Source organism: Haliotis cracherodii, unplaced genomic scaffold, assembly GCF_022045235.1.
Source record: "Haliotis cracherodii isolate W230 unplaced genomic scaffold, xgHalCrac1.p SCAF_8, whole genome shotgun sequence".
In the NCBI taxonomy this organism is placed as follows: domain Eukaryota; kingdom Metazoa; phylum Mollusca; class Gastropoda; order Lepetellida; family Haliotidae; genus Haliotis; species Haliotis cracherodii.
The window spans coordinates 5,523,780-5,540,660 of NW_027266341.1; the positions used below are offsets into that span (position 1 = coordinate 5,523,780).

The following is a 16,881-nucleotide window of genomic DNA, read 5'->3' on the forward strand; positions in this document are numbered from 1 at the left end:
TCATTAAATCGAACCAATTCGTCACACGCATCAAATTCGCTTTGAATTCTACATTAGTTTTGCAAAGATCTACAACAGGCATAATCAAGCTGTCCATTTGCCATGTGAGACTAAAGATAGATCGTGGGTCCTCTGTACGTGATCCATCCGGATAAATTCGTGACTTTCTATTTTATTTTATGTAAATTACCTCATTGTCTAATCGCCACAGGTTCAAGTCTTGGGTATAAGTTTAAAAGGGGTTATTCCTGTTGGGCTGTCTCCTGAGCTGTGGACCAAATAAAGAACCCTGGTTACATACAGTACAGCTGATACTATAACTACGTTCATGTCACTCCCCCTTTCCCCTATCGTATTCCGAGATACAGCTGGTTGCTGTATGGCTGTCAGTTTAAACATGAAGTCACATGTACACAACGATATTTATACGTCGATTGGTATCTTGGTTTTCATTACAGCGTGTCTACATTCAATAAAGGAAACGTTGGTTCGTAGAAAACTCACATTGGAGACAATTGACATTTTATCGGTGTAGGTCTCTACGACACAAACACAGTTCACTTTTTTAGATTCGGTGGGAAATTATCTCCAACGATTAAAAACTCACGCCTGATATTAACAGTTTCATCCAGGTACCAGGCGCACAGGTGTACATTCAGGAACGTCGGACCCGTCCTCAATTCAGAATCACAAGGTAAGTATGCGCACGTTTGTTTCCTGATGAAAGTTACATAAGATCAGGGACAATCTGCCACAGCATTGGAGGCCAAAATGACAACGAGTTATGCCTTGAACGCACAACTAGCGAAAACATTTGAAAAGCCGTCTATGTGTGTTAGCATGAAGTAAAAAGAGTGAGTGAATGAGTGAGAGTGTATGGTTTTACGCTGCTGTTGTTAGCAATATTCCATCAATATCACGACGGTGGACACCAGAAATAGGCTTCACACATTTTAACCATTTGGGGATTCGAACCCGGGCCTTCGGCTTGACAAGCGAACGCTTTAACTCACAGGCTCCCCGACTCCCGCTTTTTGAGAACCAATATGATAGGAATAAATAAAAAGTGACAACATTAATTCCATAATCATAAGAAATCTGCAAAAAGCAGAGTCGATTGTCAGCTTCTGACCACAAGTATATCATGTGCATGTTTTAATGAATCACTATCAAATAGTGATGATACCAGGTGTTGGCAAAAAGGTGAGCATACCATGTCCCACCTGTTGCACCCGTCACAAACATATACAAAGGCGAGTCAATTGTTCACCTGAAAACCCCCCAAAAAACCCACCGGAACATATAGTACAAGTTATTTTAAGGAACTGCATCGGACATTTATTTTTGTCACTGGTGCGTTATATTTGGAAATGTCATCCACATGTCTCCCATAACACATTTGGTGGTTTCCCTAATTTCTTTATTATTATGGGTGTATCAGTGGATGGGAACTGGATATTTAAATGTTATTGAAAGATATCAGATCATCGATATACCTAAAACTTATGTTAAACATCTTGGGCAAGTTCCTCATTATAACTTTGCCAATCCGAGCTGACATTCCGATTCATGTGCAGACAGAAACAGATCAGAAAAAAGGGGATCACAATTCCATCCATTGTACGATTCCGGTTATATTATAAGTATTTGTTGATAAATCACTTTTAACTCACTTCAGCCCTCACCTCAAACAAAACTCAAGCTTCCTTGCTGCTATACTTTCAAGGATAAAGATTTTGAAATTGTATACCCAACTTGTTTCATATGTCCATTGTAGTCATGCTGCGTTTTGCATAGAATATGTTTGAAAGGTTTTTATCAACGTAACTGTGTTAGAATTATAGGAATAATGGTGGTGTTCTCAATTAATCATTCTTAAGAATTTGTGCAAACGTCTTTCTAAAGGGGTGTTTCAGAAATAGACATGTCAACACGAGCTGAAGAAGGGATGAGGGCTGGCTTCAAACTAAAACTGGCCATGTTTGAAGATCATGTGGTTCCATCTTCTTTCATCCCTCTTCTGTCTTCCTTTAAGACCCGCGAAGTAAGAGAGGGGGACATCTTTCTGTGTACATATCCTAAATCGGGTAAGAACCTTTGCCGAAATATAGTCGAATGTTAGGCCTCACGATTGAAGGGTGTGCTACTTTTGGTCTTCTACTCTGAGGTCTTAGTCACACAATTTCAAACAGTGAGCGCCTTTGTGATGGCTTCAAGTTTAATAATATCCATTTGACCCAACAAAAATGGATGCATAGTACAAATCAAGATGGTACAGATGCAGTGTACGTAATAACGATTTCACGGGAATTGTTGACATAATGCCAAACAGTATTTCTTCACGTTGTACATACCTCTATGTTTCAGGAAATGGGGAAAATAAAGAACATCTATCTATCGATCTCGTAAGTTTGTATGATGACACAACGTATCTCTACACGTTATGTGGTACATACTGGACATGGGAAATTCTGAATATGATCCTTAAAGGAGAAGCAAAGTACGCAGAACATTGGATGTGTTCTACATTTATGGATGAAAGAAATGAGGAAGTTTTAGATAATATTCCCTCCCCAAGGATCTTGGTGACCCACGTGATACCAAGGTGACTATGACATTTCCCATGGCTGCATACACTAGACAAAGTTTATAATCAATATGTGTGCAATAACTAGAGCTTTGCATTTAATTAAGGGTCCATGCAAATATGTACATTGCCTAATACTCTTTAGTATAAATTCTTTGTCTTATGCATACGAGATACGATGGTGGGCGCATACGTTTTTCGAGTGAACATGTTCGTGGTTACGTTCAAAAGAGTATTAATATGACAACATATATCTTACTATTGGATCTAATAATTAATAGTTTACTGTTGAAATTTGGATACGTCTTTCTCACATATTACTGTATACGAATGTAAACCTTGATCAGCTGTGTTGCCCACACGGTTTGACGCCGCTTTTAACAGTATTCCAGTCATATTACGGCGTGTCAGCTTAATGCTGGAGGAAAGCCCGAAGTGATGCAGGTATCAGACTTTTACTGCTTTGGTGAAACCCACGAGCATGGTGATAGTGCTGACAAACCTGGAAACATAATCAGGGCGAACAGGGATTCGAATCCACAATCATTGGCTTCTTGTCTGCTCCTCAGACGACTGAACCACCCGTGACCTCACAGTTTGAGAGAAATGAAACCATACGAAGCCAGTGCTGCTTGCCACCATTATGGCAAGACTTCTGCTGCTGTACCTTGTACTTATGTATATACAATGCTATGGTACATATATAATATATATTTATATATATATATAATGTTTAAAATGTCAAGCTTTTTTTATCGTTACTATTTTATCTTCATTGTCGAGTAAATATAATTCATTTGTAGAGGTGATACTCATCGTGATTATTGTTACGACTAATTGTGAAGGTACGCATGGCACAATGAAATGAAATATGGAAATAACCTCAGCTGACATACCATCCTGTTCAAAGTAACCCCCCCGTCTGGAATCGTTTGCTTATGACGTACTGATGTTTTCAATTAGTTTTCATTTTTGTGTTGACGTCAACACATTTATTACCTGTAATCCCCGGAACGCATGTATAGCATCCACTGTAATTTGTTCATCATATGTACCCAAAAAGCGAAATCAATCAAGTAACACGATAGAAGTGCACGCAACATAATTGTCTCATGTTTCGGACTTTATATCCAATGCTCACAATCAGGAGATTTGAAATCGTGAGGTAGAGATAAAGAGATATTGTATTTCTCATAAAGCTGGCAGGTAAATTATGTATTAAAGAGATGCGCGTTGATATAATGATATTGAGAGAGGCATATCTTGTTCATATATGCAGCATATGTTTCGTATTTTATTTTGTGTCATCTGTTTGATTGTTCCAGCAATCTGCCAACAGCAATTTGGGAACGAAAGTGTCATGTTATCAATGTTCAGCGAAATCCGAAGGACGTTGCAGGGTCCTACTACTCCCATGTAACAAATCAGAACTGGCTGTATAAAGGAACAGAGCCTTCTTTCAATGGTTCCTGGGAGAACTTCATTGATGCATACATAAAAGGAAACAGTTATGTACCAGGTTTTAAAAAGAAACAGAAACATGTTGTATTTCATCTCAGTGTAAATATTTTAAATAAAATAGCAAACCATATGTTAACAAACCAGTGCTGTAAATAGATCTCTGTGAACATTCATGCATATTTATCACCACAAGCATGTGTGATCCTTCTTTAAATACGTCCTGAAAAGGCATTGCTATATCATTGTGAAATTAAAAACAACAACACAATATATGTTTCTTAAAGTAGGGTGTCAGGACAAGGTACATATGCATGTATTTATGGTTGTGATCCCTATTAAGGGCTGAAGGTTATCGATTGTCATTGGACACTACCTTAAGTAACATCACCAAACTGAAATATCACAGGGTTCTCTTGGAATTAATGATATTGTTTCAAGTAAACGTAAAACGTGGGCTTCATCCATTTCAGCTCCACATGATTCAGTTTTCGATCACAATCTGTCCTGGAACAAGGTGCCAGAAGACTACCCGGATGTTCCCTTTCTCCAAATACATTATGAAGACTTGAAGAAAGTGAGTATAATATCGAGTATAATGAAATATTTTCATCCTTTGAAACGAACCGACTTTTAAGTGTCAAAATGTTCATGCTTTCAGTATTTTATTGTTTTTTGTTGATGTGGCCATTTGTATTATCTTTATCCGTAGAAAACACGTATATCATCCAGTATACATCTATACTACGTACCAAGGCAACGTTACTTAAATCGTGTACTTGGTAAAAGTGACCCACCCGTGCGCACACCATATTTTCTCGGTGTGGGATCACAATCTGTCCTTAAATATGATTCCAGATGACTACCCGGATCAACGTTCACATTGATTAAAAACATAATGAAAACTTGAACAAACAGAGTGTGACGTCGAGTAGACGTAAGCATTTGCAACCCTTGACAGGCCTCTTATTTGCAATTGTCAACCATTTCAACCCTCACTTCAGAGACACATGCAGAGTAAGTAAAGGCACTACAATAGGGTACTAATTTTACATAACATATCTTACCATTGTAGAAGTGATATTTCTTTGTCTTTCAATTACTTGAACCAATATATTTTCTTCATCAGCTTTTATACTTTTCGAGGCAATGTCCACCGTTCTTTCATTGGAAATGCTAGGGAAGGGTCAATCCCATTTCTTTTTACTATTTCTAAACGCGAAAAAATGTCTCCTAAACCATGTACTTATACAGACACCACTATAGTACCACATGCCCAACAAATGAGAAACATTTTCAAAAGAAATTTCAAATAACAAGATCGTCAATGTGTCATTGACCTTTACAGAATCACCCTCTTAGCCTAAACCATAATATAAACATCAAATACTTGCCATACATAAGTTATGACAAATGTTACTAAACAAATAACCATGTATGTAACCTTGACCTTTCAAATGTGTAAGGGTACTTAAAATGTCAATCTGCTTCATGCCTGTAATTACATGTTTCTCACAACGAAATAGTCAATATAATATTACATTTGCGTGTGTTCAGTAAATATAAAACGTCTTGATTATCCTATGAAACAGATCACACTGGTCCTAAAAGGCAAAGCAGGCGTGAAAACCACGTGAGTGGATCATTGAAAATCAGTGATGACACGAGGTGTTCGAGAAAACGGAAAGCATGTCCTGACTATCAGTGGCATCTACTCACACAATGTGCATAAAAAGTAAATGTTTGTTTGTTGCCTGCTGCCAGACAATAAAGTGATGGACCAGAAACTTCAGTGACAGGGCAGCGCATTAATTTACTGATTGTGTTGAAACTTCAAACGATAAGTTAACTTTGAATTACGTCTGCCGTGCACACGTGCAGAGATTCTGCTGCTTACAAGTGAAGAAAAACGTTTAAGAACTCATATAAAATCACAATGATCTTCCCAGAGCAATTTCCTGCGTGTTCCTTAAGAATAGACCCAGATCAGAGCAAGGCAAAGTGTCCCCAAGTTTCATCGGGGTTTTCTTGAGCTATCAAATTTTTATTGAGAGTGTGGTTAACTTCTACGAATCTCATTGGATTGTGATCAAATGGGATATTTTAAAACATTGTTCTGAACTATATGAAAACTAAATCACTTCCAGAATGCGGTGACAGTGGTTAAACAATTGGCTGAATTCATCAATCATCCCCTCCCTGACAAGGTATATGAAGAAATTGCAGAGGCTTGCAGGTTTACAAAGCTGAAACACGCACACAAGCATGTAAAGAATCCAACGTATTACAACCCATGGATAGAAGGGTCAACTGGACATTTTAGAAAAGGTAGGATCTTTTAAGACAGTGTTTGAGTGAGTGAGTTAGCTGTAGTGAGGTGTCTCAAGATGAAATGAGTTCAGGATAGGTGTGTTTTGTGTTTCACTTATATCACCTTTACTATTTCAATACAATGGAAAAAAAAGTAAAATAGCTTTGCTCGAAGAAGTGATATTTGAACGTTGGTTTCTCTTTACAGGTGAAACTGGCGACTGGAAGAACTGGTTTACAGTTGCTCAGAGTGAGAGATTTGACAGAATGTACGAACAGAAGTTTCATCGTTCATTTCCATATTGAACGTTCCCCTATAGTTCATTTGTACAAATAGATCAATGAATAAACGTCACAAACTGTTTTTCTTTACGACGGAATGAATATAAATGGAGACTTGGGATAAGATTCGTCTCATAGGTATTTATACAGATATCTTTTCCTTGATAATCTGATAGAAAACACATAACCTAGGCATACGTATTGTGAGGTTTTTTGTTGTTGTTGTTGTTGTTTAACCCCACAATCAGCAATATTCCAGCTATATGACGGCGGTCTGTAAATAATCGAGTCTGAACCAGACAATTCGTGACTGACATTATGAGCATCGATCTACGTAATTGGGATACGATGACATGCATCAACCAAGTCAGTGAGACTGACCACCCGATCCAGTTAGTCGCCTCTTACAAGCATGGGTAGCTGAAGACCAATTCTGACCCGGGATCTTCACGGGATTACTCTCACCTATAAGAATCATAGAAAGTGTAGCACAGGTACACGGACACATGGGCACCCCAACAGTAACCGAAGGAAGCCCGCAAGGTTTAGTTCTACGTCGCGCGTCAGTATCGTTATTGTTATTGCTTCTGTTTGCATATTTTTTGTATGTAATCTATATTTCCATGTTCTAATGTAATTATTTGCAACAAATATTATCTGTGGTAATGTATTTCATTGTTTACAACTTATCATCATCTATTTCACACACACACACACATGTACACACACACACAATCCCCGTCCACTTGCTCCCCTTAGTGCAATTGTGAACCTTATGTGACAAGGGCAGTTTTTGGATGGGCGATAAATGGTGATCTCTAACTTTGTGCAGGCAGATGGTTTATTGCAGTTTCAGGTGCAGAAGTTTGCCCCAATTTATAGCGGCAATCTACGCGAGACGGCTCTGCCGTCTCTTGTGCGCGAGACGGGTGCGGTCCGCAGTACTCAGTGAAGCGCTTGATACTAATTAATTCAATCACCGAGGCTGTGCGAGTCACCCGCGACCTCCGCGAAAGTAATTAAAGCGCTATGTAAAATCACCCACTGCCGAGAGAGCCCCCTATCCACCCAAGATCGTGACTGGCAGGTCGCGTGTGCATCGAGGCATCCGCCTTCCAATCTTCACATACCCTATTTTCGAACAGTTAAAACATGTCAACATGTCCTTCTGGACTGGATACACTTGAAAGTGTACACGTCGAAGCTAGCGACCAGTTAACGCCATTTTTTCTTGTTATTTCTGACATATTCCGTGTATACTCGGGCCTCGTGGTACCGCGGCATTTGTGATTTCCGGTCGTTCACGCGGGACACGCCCTTTAGCGGCTGTCATCAGTAACCAGGTAGTGCTCGCTCCGTAAACAATTTCAATTTCCTCGGAATGTTCCATTTGATGCAAGTGAGGGGTCATTAACGCATTGATAGTTACTTCTGGCATCTTTTTATTATTGCCTTACCCCCATTTGTCAATGGAAAACGATATGACCGACAGTTTCCCAAATAAACATTCTCTATCGACCTGAACTAGATCATCTGCATATTCATGGCGACTAATAAGGTAACGGAAGTTACGTAGACCGCCCATTTTTCCCGCTCTCTGGCCAGGAGTGCTTCATATATATTTTTAACATGTTTTCCATTTTTTTACAATTTATATTCATCTAATTCTTTTATCCAACAAAAATCTTAAAATCTTAAAATATCCTTTCTGATATATTGTTGTTTTAGGATATTTTTTCTTACTTTTCAGTTACTTTTCAGTAAATATGCATTGAATACCTATTAATGGTAACACATTCAGAATTTTAAATGTGTTGTCTTTGGACAAATGACTGAAGTCTGACATCACCATACTTAGAACACGAATAATCATAAATGTTAGTGAGTGCATTTTGTTCCGTTTAGCGTACATGACAAGTACCGCGAAACCCGAGGCTGCAGGCTACAAAGTTGAATGTACCAATAACTTGTGAAACTATGAGCATATGCGCTTTGTTGAATAAGATTCAGTTGATTTCGGTCATACCGTTACGATGTCTGTCTGTGCTACGATAGGGAACAGTGGAAACTTTCCCGATGACTTATTGTACCAGTTACCAGTGTTTTTGTTGTCGATTAGTGATACACGATCATTATCATATTAGGCACTGTATCCTTTATTTTCTGTTTTGCTTGGCATTGTTTTATATGCAGATATTAAAATTACCGCATGTATTTTCTCGTAAATTAAAGGCCGGAAATAGCAATCAGCTTACATCTACCTGTTGGTGCTGACACCGTTACACCCTCAATTACACAGGAACAGTGATTAGCTATAGCACACAACTTTGATAGTAGGCTCGTTAGTTTCTAACAGTATAAAATATATTTCGTTTGTAAAATTCTGGATGATCAATATTTACGTCTCCCCTCGAGAGTGACTTATATACGATTCACGCACCAATTGATGCCCCCCTCCAATATATTTTTTTTACCTGGTGGTGTATTAATTGACAGCAGACCAAATAAATTATATTCGTGTATCAACACAACTGAAAACAGGCAATGATAATGTATAGTATTTCGTATTTAATACCGTATTATAAGCAACATGTCAGTGTCTGAAAAATATAAATATAGACGAGTGCATATTTTAACACGATACAGTTGTATATTGATCGATCAGAAGGGGATTAGCCAGTATGAGCCAGTGGGCGTTTAAATAGGCCGGGGCGCATTTTACGTCGAATACAGGGTTTACATACGGAGAAACAACAATCCAAATGACCGATCACGTGATATACAATTCGGGCTCGTGCCACTTGAAAAACACTTTGTCATAATCATGATTAATGCGCCTAAATGCGGTTCAGCGCTATTCTCGCTGCGCCCAGCGACACCTATCTGAGGAACGATAAAGAGAAACCGCAAGATTGAGGTGTTTTTGTAGTCAGTGTGTGTACACGATCCTTATCATATTATGCGCAGTGAAAAAACAACCCCGTATCCCTTTTTTCGGTTCTGCTTGGCATTGCTTTTAGAAATAAAAATTACCGCATGTATGTTCACGTAAACTAAGCCGGAAATAGCAATCAGCCCACATCTACCTGTTTCTGAAAATATATCCGTTCACTTCATGCACGATTTCGACACATTTAATGTATACATATAAGAACTGAATGAACTTGTGAATACTGTTTTCCGGTGCTACGCTAATTTGCATCTTGTGATTATTGTTGCCATTGTGGTGAAAGTGTGTAGAAAGTGTTGTTTACTGCATATCATAAAATCATTTAACCTACGCTGGCTTGTATATTGCCAAGGACAGATTCACGATAATCCCGCGTTAAAGTGCACACGTGACCCAAGATATCAGTACCAGATATTGGGTCCCCGTACATTCGAGAGTTATCTTCATGAGGGATCATATTTGTCCAGCTTATAGCCATCTCAGACAATGAATACAATGAAGACGCTTAACGAGTTAGCGGGTAAAACGCGTGTGTACTGGGTTCTGTCAACGACAATGTTGATGATGTTGTTAATCACTGAGCGGAGCTGCTCACCTGCCACCAATCTGCCTATCAAAACGCGCGGCTGTTCAAAGCGGCAATAAACAATTGAAGGCAACTGGTGTTGACACATTGTCCTCAAGTTACACAGGAACAGTAATTAGGCCATGGCACTGTACTTGCTGTAAGAACACAAACTTCGAGAGACCCGAACGCGACCCATTTGTTAGCACTCATTCCTTGCATCTAAATGTAAGACATGCAAGGAGCGAGTGAGGAATTATGTGAACCAATATGCAACGAGTTGACAATTGTTTTAGGTTTTCCCGTTTGCGCGAAGACAGAACCCGGTCGCCAAAATGGCCATGAGAGGGGCACATGTCTCTTCGACTTGTTCCGGATTAACACCAGTTGGTCAGGAGTGGAACACGACTGTGGTGGTGTATTGGCAGCAGGCCAAATACATTATATTCGTGAATCACGAAAACAGAAAACAGAAGCAATGATAATGTATAGTATTTCGTATTTAATACCGTATGTCTGTAATAATACTAACAAGTAAAAGATGCGTATTATACACGAGTGCTTATTTTTACAGTTTTTTATGTACATTGATCGAATAGATCTACATTACAGGGTTTACAATTTACGGAGATATATACATATAAAAATCTACAACAAAAATACACATAAAAAATCTGCAACATATATACAAAAATCTACAAGAAGTCCCTAAATTCAGCACAAAAGCGGGAACCAGAAATCCTTGTTTCTGGCGCCGCCAAAACCTTGATGATGTCTTCAGGGTTGATGATGTCCCTGTCATCCTGCTCTGGGAACCTCCACGATCCTTTCGCTTTGCTGTTCCCCTGGGTGGGTCCTCTGAAGTAACCTAGTAAAGAAAAAATAAGCACATGTTTTTCAGGTAAGATTTGGTGTGGTAAGTGATAAGAAAGTCGAAATCTATGTACAGACTTGCCGTACATTAGTATCAAGTCGTAAGACGATGTAATATATTCGGAAAATTTATTAAGCTACGGTTTTATCTGGCTAAATGCAACCTCAGCGACAAACGGCATTGTTTGACTCAGTTGGTACCGACACATACAGGAATGTCCCTGGTCGTATGCTGGCGACACTGAAACAAATATAATTTTACATATTGATATTAAAGATGAAATATATCTTGTTTCAAATCTTTTCTATTGCAAGAAATAATCTATTTCATGTCTTGTAAACTTGTTATTACCTCGCGGATGCTGTCGGTTCTTGTTTAGAGTCGGCAGAATGATTCTGGGTTTCTGAAATATGAAAGTGAATTGTTTTGAACAGGGAAACGAATTGTTTAATACAAAAATATCAAAATAAAAATGACCAAAACCAGTGGGAAATGTGGTGGTCTGAAAGTACTCACGTGATGCTTGGATTTCCGTTGTGATGTCCCGGGCAGCGGCTCTTCTCCTGGTAGGCTTCATGGCTGCAATGCATTATTGGTATTGTAGAATAAGTTGTGTTGTATTGTATGAATTACCTGCTAAACGTGTGTTCTAAAATGATTTTTGGAGTTATTGTTATTGTGAGGGGGATGTAAGGTTACTAACGTAGTGGTTCTATGCCGCTGATGTTCTCATCTGGAGTCGACATCGTGAGCTATAACATTTTTTTTTAAAAATTACTATGTAGAAAATGTGGTTTGGATATATAGATGCCGTAGTCATGATATCTGGAGCCAACAAAATAGTTACAATAACAGTAGTGGTACGAACCTATTAAGACTCTCTTTTCCCTCGCTGCTGGTTCACTGTAACAGACAATAGGATATGATTATAGCCAGAGAAAGGTTGGCTAAACGAGTTTAAATTCATGTCGATGTACGGTAATGGTTATCAAAACTTACGAGTTATTATCGACGTCCATTGGGGTCCTTGCTGTACATCAGGTTAATCTGAAAGTAAAAATGTTCCAATACCTTTAGTTGGCTGACTGGCCGATAGAAATGCAAAGCACGTGTCGTAATTTCGAGAGAATATACAGTACATGTGTATGATGCGGAAAGCTCTGATCGAAAACAGGACAATATGTGTACATACGACACGACGTCGTGCTTAGTTTTCTTCAATATGCTTCAACATGAGGAAAAGGGTCAGACATTGCACGCCTGTGATAGTTTAAAAAGTCGGCTGTGAATGACTTGAAGTACTGTTGTAACTGGAATCTTTATACTTACTGTTGTCTTACGTTGTTGTACATATCTGTATATATAGCTGTCCCCCTTTCGTCGCTGTTCCAAGATCCTCGGGTGTTCTCACTTCTACGAAGGGGGGTGTTGCTAGAACATCAATTACTTCGCTTTGGGTGTCCGTGGTGTAGTTGATGCCGGATGGCTTTCCATCTGTTAAGGGCTCCCCATTCTGGAAGTTATTGAGCATAACTCCCCAACCGGCAAACTTTATACTGCCTTGGTATGACAGTACAACGATGTACTCCATCGTGGGGACTTCTTAAGTTTTTCAGCTGCACATACCATAGCCTTCATCGTCCTCCATTTCCTCTGTTTGAGGGCTTTCTGAGCATTCTTCTCCATCCGCTTGGCGTCTTCGGTAACTTCTTTCACACCCGGCTTGACACGAGTGTTCACTGTCCATTACCTAAAATAAGATCCTTGACTCGTCTGTTTTTTTCTTTTAAAACGAAGTCAAAACACTCCCCCAAAGATGGATAGCAGCTGGTTGTGATGGAGCTAAACTTGTCAAACAAGTCTTTCACTTCCGGGGGCATGTGCATGTATAGTACTACATCAAACACTTCAATGTCCCTATATTTTGGGTGGTTCCTACCATGGAATAATTCTTTTGTCATAAATTTGGTGCTGTGAAGAAGGGGGTGGTTATTCCTACGAACTGCCATTCGAAAGTTGATTATCCCTTGCGAATTTCTAAAAACTTGGTCCAAAAGTTAGCTCGCATTTGGGGAAGTGTATTCAGACTTTGCATAATTTAGGAAACCTGCGGCCGAATGGGGTGCGGATTCTGAAGTAACATAGGGGGTGACGAGCTCACGGAGAGTGCCGAGATGGAATGCAAGTAACAGGGCCCAACTTTTGTGATGGTCGTTTGCGTTTTTGGCTGTTTTTTTGGCTACCTCACTTTCAAACCCCATTATCTCACAGAAATCCTCCAGAAATGGTGGCCAATTTAGCTCGAAAAAAGATTTGATTAGATTCATCTCATAATGTCCAGAACAGATTTTCAGATACACCCAGTCAAATTCTAATTTTGAGAATGCGTTTACACAGGATGTTTTGTGCGTTTTGAAAGACTTTTTGTTTAAGAAACTGTTGTGACAGGCCTGGCACACACAAGCTTCATCCTTCAATTTCTTTATGATAGAAAAGGGCAAACCATCACAGCATACTACACTCAAATGCCTCTTACCCACACCGTACTGAACTACATCGTTTTCCCTACCTATTTGCCTCAACACTTCCCTATCTCCGTGATATTGGGGTTCATGTACATTGGGTCAGTGAGCCCGATGTTGTGCGTGTTTTTGTGCCCGGATGGAATGTGGCTGTATCTCTCATCCTCAGTAATAACCGTGCAGGAATCGGAATTTGTAAAGTTTAGATTTATTTCGGTTGCGACGGGTCCCCGCTCGAAATGTTTTGATGGGACCTCAGCGTTTTTGGAAGTTTCTTTCCCCCTTCGTAATCCCTCTCTATCACCACACCCTACACATATCTGTTTTCTCGAAGAATTTCGAACCCCGCATCCCTCACAAACGACCTGTTTCTCTGGTAAAAGCGGCACTCGTTAAGAGCAACCTCCCCGTGGTGAGTGCTGGGTAGCGCTAATAGCTCTTCCCCCATGTCGAACCTGGGCAGAATGTTTCCACAGCACCCCATTGCTGGTCGTAAAAGGCGACCGAATTGGACAACCTGTTTGCCGTGGGTTGCGCCCCTGTGTCGGAGGAGGACGGGATTCTGGTGGTTGAGGGCACTGGAGCCAGGCACCGGTGTTCCTTTTGCCTTTTGTTCCTTTTCGACCCTTACTTCGCCTAGACAGGTGGTAGAATGGGCCCGATACTATCAATCAGCTGGTCACGCCATGCCCTGTGTATGCAACACGTTCATATTATAATTTTTTCCATTGATGTGAATGTTGGGTATAAATATTATACATATAAATTCTTTGTTATCAACTTACCTAGAGTCCCATACCAGAAGGCGGTGGCTCATGGGCCAATCTGGAACTTTCGACCTCTGAGTTATGTATGTCTTCAATTTCTTGTCATGGGCCGGACCAGCCTGGCATTTTATTTGATAGACAAATACAGCTATTCATGTTGTTCTTTCTGGAGTAAACCACCTCTGTATCCCTGATGTTTGCATGTTGGAGATCCGGTGCACTCCATGGTGGGTGGGGAGCAGGGGTGCTGAATAAATTACTTTCATCATGGCTCACAATCTTTCTGGTTCAAACTGCAATGAAAAGAAGAGACGTCTCGAAGCTGAGATTTTATCATCTGATGATGATGTTTCGATTTCACAAAATTCTAATTCTTGGGCACGTTTTATAGTAGTTGAATCACGAAATCAACTGCGGTTGAAAATGAATCCTTTTGATATATCTAAAGCCATTGCAGGTATTTGTGGAGAAGTCAAGAATGTTTCACGGCTCCAGAGCGGTTCTCTTTTGGTAGAGTGTGCACGGAGACAGCAGGCTATCAATCTTTTGAAATGTACTACATTCGCAAACACTGAAGTTGCTGTCTCTGCGCACAGAACGTTAAACTCAAGTCGAGGCATCATCCACGACAGAGCCCGTTGTCTGGCAGAAATGACAGAAGAGGAAATTCTTGATGAACTCAACGATCAACATGTCACTTCAGTGAAACGTTTCACAAGAAAGGATGGAGATAACATTGTCCCAACAAATACATATTTGTTCACTTTTTCACTGTGGACGATACCGCAATCAATAAAGGCAGGCTATTTTAACATCGGAGTGGAGGTGTATGTCCCCAATCCACTCTGATGTTACAAGTGTCAGAAGTTTGGACACTGTTCCAAATCATGCGATCAGCCGATTGTTTGTCACCGTTGTGGTGCAAATCATGATGCCTCAGATTGTACAGCTGACCCCAAATGTGTGAATTGTAAGGGTAAACATGTTGCTTCTTCAAAATCATGTCCTCCTTGGCAACATGAAAAAGATATCTTGACAGTCAAATGTCAAAACAACATTTCTTTTCAGGAAGCTAAAAAGGTCATTGCCAGCCGGTCACCTCCATCAGTGCAAACTTATGCTGCTGCTGTCTCTCGACCTTCTACCACAAGATCAATAGAATGTCAAACTGACTTGACATGGGCACACTCTGAACACCCTGTGCCTGTGGTTACAACATCAGAGAGTCAGACAAATGATTCAGATAATCAATCATGTGGCATCTCTCCAGCATCTCAGGTTGTGACTCAGACTATGGCCCCACCTTAACCAACTCCTGAATTACCAGCAACTATCAAACCATCGACTGAAATGACCAAAAAACAAAAGAACAAAACAAGAAAATTACTACTAAGATCCCTACTCTCACTGAAACATCTTTCGATGTTCATAATTTCTTTGATCCTCTCGAGATGGATGTTACTTCAACTTCCATGAGTGGTGACTCTTCTTCACGTTCACGTGAGCGATCTCCTATAGAACCGCCATGAACCATTCAAATATATTTCAATTGAATTGCAGAGGACTTAGACACAATTTTAACGAACTTCAATTATTAACAACAGATTTAAGTCCATCAGCAATTTGTTTACAAGAGACATACCTAAAAAATACAGATAAATTTGAATTAAGGCAGTATAGTTCGTATCATTCCTTCTCTCCTCCGGGCGATAAAGCTCCCGGAGGAGCTACTATTTTGGTGCGGAGGGGCGTTGTTCACAGTCCTGTTCCGCTTGACACAAATCTGCAAGCAGTTGCAGTTTGACTTACACTGCATATTGCCTTCACACTTTGCTCCTTATACATTCCACCTTCTTTAAATCTTCAGCAAAATGATCTACAAAAACTATACGACCAACTCCCAAAGCCCTGTGTCATCATGGGTGATCAAAATGGGCATAATCCTTTATGGGGAAGTGCAATCATTAATCAAAAGGGAAAAGTGATCGAGGATTTTGTTTCCGATAATGATCTATGCATCTTTAATGATGACTCAGACACGTATTTACACCGTGCTACTGGAACATATTCATCTCTAGATCTGTCTCTGACGGATTCAGTTTTGTTAAACGAATTCTCGTGGTCAGTCCATGATGACCTATGTGGAAGTGACCATTTCCCCACCGTACTTAAACCCATTAATCCCACTGATGATCCACCTTCACCTCGATGGAATTTTTTTAAGGCTGATTGGCCTTTATTTCAATCTCTATGCAGAGATAAATTACAACCTACGTCTTTTCAGAATGTTACTGACCCGATTCAGTTGTTCTTAGATCAACTGAATAAAATTGCTGATGAATCAGTTCCTCTGTAAACCCACGTTTTTGTAAACCATGGTTTGATGACACTTGCAAACAATCTAGGAAATGTCGTAAGAAGGCGGAGAAATACTTCCGTAAACATCCTACTGTCCATAATTTAAAAACTGTTAAAATTTCAACTGCTAAGGCAAGACGTCTATTTAAGCAAAATAAACGTCAATCATGGAGGAACTATATGTCTCCAAAATAAACACTCGTACTCC

The 16,881-nt window shown here is 39.8% G+C and overlaps 1 protein-coding gene across 1 annotated transcript; it reads left to right on the forward strand.

Annotated features, from left to right (window-relative positions):
• Positions 1-1,924: 1,924 nt before the first annotated feature.
• LOC139449460 (sulfotransferase 1B1-like) lies at positions 1,925-6,661 on the forward strand. Its single transcript, XM_071230869.1, has 6 exons — positions 1,925-2,085; positions 2,447-2,605; positions 3,913-4,094; positions 4,519-4,622; positions 6,193-6,373; positions 6,564-6,661. Exons 1-6 carry the CDS (start codon positions 1,925-1,927, stop codon positions 6,659-6,661), a joined length of 885 nt encoding a protein of 294 aa, XP_071086970.1.
• The last annotated feature ends 10,220 nt before the right edge of the window (positions 6,662-16,881 follow it).

Bases quoted from the DNA above. Each gene is read 5' to 3' on its own strand.
- LOC139449460 (XM_071230869.1), top strand. From the start codon at position 1,925: ATGTCAACACGAGCTGAAGAAGGGATGAGGGCTGGCTTCAAACTAAAA. The intron at 4,095-4,518 runs GTTATGTACCAG...CATCCATTTCAG, and splicing joins TGCATACATAAAAGGAAACA to CTCCACATGATTCAGTTTTC. The intron at 6,374-6,563 runs GTAGGATCTTTT...TTCTCTTTACAG, and splicing joins AACTGGACATTTTAGAAAAG to GTGAAACTGGCGACTGGAAG.